We start from the raw sequence: 6,000 nt of genomic DNA on the forward strand, positions 1-6,000 counted from the left end.
ATTTATACCCTCAGCCTTATGGCTAATGGGGGTATATACACTTTGATGAGTCTCATCGAAATATTGGTTTTAGACACCATGTTTCATTGGGCCAAATACGTTTCAGACAATGTGGAGTCGATTTACAGATATCCGTCAGTCTGTCAGGCCGGCTCGTGTGCACGATATCTTTAGAAAGTAGTATCGGATTTGTAATATTCCTTCCAAACTTAGTTCAAGTTCGAAGATGGGAAATATCGATCCACTCCTTCTGGTACCTCCCCCACAAAATGGTCAAAATTGTGCAAAAAAATAGTTTTATAATATCATGCTAACGGACTATCCGATTTGAACCAAACTTTGTACAACCTATTATCTTAACAAAGCTTAGATCAAGTAGGAAGATAGGACCCATTGGTCCGCTTCTTCTGGTACTTCCCCCACAAATGGTCAAAATTGTCAATATTTATAAATCCAATATGAGGCGAATGGAATGTCCGATTTGAACCAAACCTTGCACAAACTATTATCTTTACCTAGCCTAGATCAAGTCCGAAGGTGGAACCCGTCGGCCTATCCTTCTAGTATCTCCCCCACAAAGGGTCAATATTTTATAAACTTGTAATTTTAATTTGAAGCGAATTGAATAACCGATTTGATCAACAGCAAATCCGAAACCTATTTGATAAAAACCTTCTTTGATAACAAAACTTGTGTGTAATTCCGAGGACCTCCGCAAACCATAGGTTGAGGGTATATATCTGTCGGCAACATCGACTGACAATTTTTTACAAGTTTTCAATATCTTTTTTTCTTTCGAAAAAAGAAGGCTAGTTTCAGATCTCAGTTTCAGGTCTTTTAGACTCATTGATTGTCTTCTGGGCATAGTAAACATCTGAAAGGTGTTGGATTTATAGAAGACCGCTGATCAGAAATTTAGTAAAATATATCAGGAATTTCTTTTATAGAAGACTTCAAGGCTTCTAATCAGGAAAGTGGTTCAAGGACGATCATGAGTCTTTACCATTCCCTATTTTGAGAAGCCACTAAAATCTGTTCATCTATAAATTATCTCTGAAAATCTTCTTGTCGTCGAGGACCTTAGGGAAGTCTTTTGTATATAATGTCCCTGTATTGTATATCCATAGAAGACCTCTAGAAGACTGACTTTATCGCAAAGAAGTCCACTATAGCCTCTTGTATCTCTATATGTTTATAAAAGTTCTTTATGAAGTCTTCCGTTTTTGGAGAACATTCTAAAGATCAATTTAGAATCAATGGAAGTCTTTTGTCCACAAAACATATTGTCTATATATGGACACACTCTGGACGGGAAAAGGCATCCATATAGAGTCATATGAACGTATATAATATAATAAATATATTTGTTTCAAAATGATCTATTGAATACATTTGAAAGTGCCTTCTTTTTGCTATATATGACACACTCTGAAAAGTCCGTATTAATAAATATATATATATATATAATTTCTGTGGCCTGTGATGTCTGAAAAGTCCATTTTCTATATAAAAATTCTTTTCTTTTTGTAGAAGTCCATTTTGAATACATCTAGAAAGTCTTCTGTCTATAGAAAGTATGTGAAATGTATTCTACCTATTGGTCATCTACGAAGTCATATATAGAGAGGAAGGGTTTATATATGAGTCGGTTATTTTGAAAGAGGTTTAAGTCAATTTTTTTCTTATATTGAGAAATTTGTAGGTTTGAGTTTGATTTATTTCAAAAATATTGTTAAGTAATATTAATTTTGTATCCTTAAACATAGTAGAATATATGACGTAAAATGTTTTGTAAACTTTTCTAGAAAACCAAGATTTGTATCATAACATAAAATGGACTTAAACCACAAAATAAACGACTCATATATTAGAAAGTTCATCTACCGTAAGACGGACGAAGAGATGCCTATTAACTGTGGAACATGCCTGAATAGACCATCATAAACAGTTCGGTGGATTGGTCTTTTTTCTACTGTTGAAAAATCCTGATCTGTCGTTGTTGGGTATGTAGACCAGTAGTAGAAAAGCCGTAGCCGCATTATTAGGCCAAACTATGTTTTAAACGTTTTAAAAATCCAACATCAAACAATGCCATAATTTAAACACTTAAACATTAATATTTTCCTAATTGTTGCTATGTTGTTGGAAAAGAAAAAATCAATAATTCAAAAAAAAGAAGAAGAATTTTATTTTATTTGGTATTCACATTCCAATTCTAATTAACTATTCGGGCTGGATGGCTGGCTGACTGACTGAAATTCACAATAAATTTGTTTTAAATAGCAATGAATATCCTAAAGCACACAAATACATATACACACACACGTAAACACTCACACCTAATATAAGGACAAGCACACATACACACACACTTAGCAACAATTATTGTGCAACTGAGTTGAGTGTGCAGCACGTCAGTATGACAAACCAAAAAACGAATATGCAAATGAATGAATGACTGGCTGACTGGCAAACTGACTGACTGTCAGTCAGTCAGAAGGACCGACTGATGAACTCAAAAATTACAGAGAAATCATCGAACATTGAAAATGAATTAAAAATGTATAACAAAGGGAAGAAAAGGAGGAGGTGGAGGTATGAGTGGGAGACACACACACACACACAAAGGATAATAACATCAAGTCATATAGGGACGAGGCAATTAAATGAAATGCAAATGATGTCCGAGCAGATAATGTTAAATGTAGAGAATGAATGGAACACAAAACAATCGAGAAAAATCAAATGAATTCCAATGGTAATAACGGCGATGACTACGATGATGATGTTGGTGGTGGTGGTGGTGGAGTTGGTGATAGAACATCAATCATTATTTATTATCTGGTTGTTATAAAAAGGAGGTAAAGTTTTACACCAGATATAAAGGAAGCGTCAACATTATGAATGAAAATATTTTGTATATCATTTTAAGCTCACAGAAAACCCCAAGAATGTCCTCTATTTATAGAAGAGCTTAGGGGTGGCTTCTAAAACAAATAAAAAAGTGTCGGTCGGTGTTTGCCGACAGATATATACCCTCAGCATATGGTTTACGGGGGTTTTGGAATTATACACAGGTTATATTATTCAAATAGTTGACCAACAGTGGAGAGGTACCAAAAGAGGTTGACCTATAGATCTCATCGTCGGATGTAAAGTATGATTGGTACAATATTACGATGTGCTAACAATGAATTAAATCTTCGCTTCAAATTATTAAATTATTTGCATGTAAAATGTTGATCCTTTGTTGGGAAGGTACCAGAAGGAGAGGAACATTTTGTGGGGAAGGTACTAGAAGGAGTGGACCGATATTCCCCATCTTCGAATTTGAACTAAGTTTGGAAGAAATAATAAGATGTGTAAAGTTTGGATGAAATCGGTCACTTCCTTCAAGAGCTAACATGCGCGCCAGCCGGCCAGACAAGCAGTCGGGCGGACATTTGTTAATCGGCTCGAAATTGTCTCAAATATGGGGTCTAAAAGACAATATTTCGATTTAGCACATTATAAGCTTATCAATGTGTATATACCCTCATTAGCCATAAGGCTAAGGGTAGAAAAGTGTACGGAACTCAATTTTAGAAAAATCTCTAAATCTTTAGATTAGAATTCAAAACACAAGACTTTATTACGGAAGGCCTCACAAAGATCTGAAATGTAAAAAAAATTGCCTGGATAGTATTCTGTTTATAGAAGACCACAGATAACAATTCTTTCCATAGAATAACTTCAGAATGTCGCCTAGACACAAAAGATCTCCGAAAGGTATATTTTATATGACACCTATCGAAGAAGACCTCAGAAACGTCTTATATCTATAGAAGGTCATTGAAAGAAAATCTATCCACAGAGTTCCTCAAGAAAGCCTTTCATTTCATCATATTCTACAGACAGAGGACCTTCTACTCCGTCTGTATGTGTATGTGAACCAGATATAAAGGACCTTAGAACATTGTTCGATTTTTAGGTCATACGGCTATAGAAAATATTCTATCTATAGATCATGCACTTTATTGGAATATCTCTGCAATATGTCGTACCTATAGAATGCCCTGTAAAATCTTAAGTGCAGAAAAGACCTCTATAACTTCCTACTCTTGAAAACCTCTATAAAGTTTTCTTCCATAGGAAGAAGAAAACCTTCAGCTCTTCCATAGGAATAAGAATACCTGCAGCTCCTCTAGGAAAAAGGAGATCTACAGTTCTCCTCTAGGAAGAAGGAGACCTACAGTTCTCTTCTATGAAGAAGAATACTGTCAGGAAGATAATCAAAGAGTCTATGCAAGATCTCTTCAGAGCCTTGTCTTCTGCAATGTTCCTATCTATGATGACCTCAGGAAGAATAGACTAATACAGATAATCTGTAAATTTTTATTTCTATTTACTTCCTCTCTAAAGTTCATTTTATAGAACTACCTCGAAAAGTCCTAAAATTGGAAATCGGTAAATGGAAGGCCTTATAAAGACTTCTTGTAATAAAAGGAATGAGGAGGTTCTCTACCTCTAGAAGGCATCTTAAAAACCTTCTATGGACAGGAGGGATTTCTATTTATCAAGTGGGTCCTCTAACAAGCCACTGACGCCGAATCTTCTCTGATCTGTGGAACATCTCTGAATAGACTGCTATAAACAGACCTCGAAATTATATTTTTCTTTGGAAAAACTATATAAATTCATTATGTCTATACATGCTGTTCCAGAAATTCTATTCTTGTAAAACAATTCGGCTCCAAAAAAATTTTGTATTTTTTGTAGATAATTATCTGTTGTAGAACCTACAACGTAGATTCTACATCTGCATTTATACTACTCGGAACTGACTAGTATTTTAGATCTCTATTTGAAAATGCTTCTCACCTGATGCGTCGTATAGGCAGTTCGATGATTTGGTCCTGTCGCTGGGCCAGGCGGTGTTGGATATCTCTGGGGATATGGTGAATATTGAGATGGTGTTGTGCCTTGATTTGAAGATTGTGGCGGCGGTGGTGGACCACCTCCACTACCGCCACCACTACCACTACTACTTTGCTGCTGTTGTTGTTGCTGAGCCTGTTGCTGCTGCTGTTGTTGCTGTTGCCCGGGCTGTGGCTGTTGTTGCTGGGGCGAACTTGGATAGGAACCTGAGTTTTGACCTTGTGATGGCGGATATGGGGATTGACCTCTGGAAGTGTTTGTCTGCAAATAAATCCAAATAAAACGATAAGAAAATTAGTAAAAACAAATACATCATGACAATAAGAAGATTATAAATAATAATGTATGCAGTAAAAACAATTATCAAGATAAAACAAAAGAAAATTTTAATTAAAACTTTAATGTTTTTTTCTCATTCTAAAACTGTAATAATCATCAAATATCTTTAGAGGCAGGCAGACAGACCATCCATCGCTCTTTGAATAATAAAAACAAAACCCACACACACAATAACTTGAAGATTTAGTTAAGAATAACAAGAAAGGATAAAGTTGCTTAGATAAACATTGAAAAGAAATTAAAAATCAAAATCTTTTAAGAAAATATTCACTTGAATGCATTCCAAACAACACTGCACATCATATCTCTACTTCTCCTATCATCCCATATACCATAATTACGTCTGATGAAAGACATTTTTAGGAGAACATCAATTGAATGTGTCAATGTGTGTGTGAGTGTGTGTGTTTATCTCATTTGCATATTTCCCATGGAATAATAGAAGTGCAATTTACTTGCATTTGTACACCGGTGCGTATGATTGTCAATATGTAATTATGAATTATACGCTCCAGTTCACATTTGAGTATGAGTAACATGTATGTATGTATATAGGTAATAATTATATGTCTATGGGAAAGAGGTGAAACGTGTTTTTTACAGTTGAACTTCCATAACATGGACCACCATTATTCCGAACAAAAAAAAACTTCGTCTTATGGGGACTTCGAGTTGTGGAATAAATTATAATTTGCGTCCTGAGTACTGCTGTCATTACATTTACAATGTTATAAAGAAAACTAC

The 6,000-nt window shown here is 35.0% G+C and overlaps 1 protein-coding gene across 1 annotated transcript in view; it reads right to left on the reverse strand.

Moving 5' to 3' along the window:
• The window catches only part of LOC133338523 (trithorax group protein osa), a 73,951-nt gene extending 68,156 nt beyond the window's left edge, over positions 1 to 5,795 (reverse strand). Inside the window, exons 1-2 of the mRNA XM_061546692.1 lie at positions 5,712 to 5,795; positions 4,861 to 5,178 (exon numbers count right to left, since the gene is read on the reverse strand). Of these exons, the coding sequence (XP_061402676.1) occupies positions 4,861 to 5,178; positions 5,712 to 5,795 (402 nt within the window). The remainder of the gene's footprint in view (positions 1 to 4,860; positions 5,179 to 5,711) is intronic.
• Positions 5,796 to 6,000: the final 205 nt, after the last annotated feature.

This window comes from Musca vetustissima, unplaced genomic scaffold (genome assembly GCF_032173495.1).
Source record: "Musca vetustissima isolate MV318-11 ecotype Yass unplaced genomic scaffold, APGP_CSIRO_Mvet_v1 utg30909, whole genome shotgun sequence".
In the NCBI taxonomy this organism is placed as follows: Eukaryota; Metazoa; Arthropoda; class Insecta; order Diptera; family Muscidae; genus Musca; species Musca vetustissima.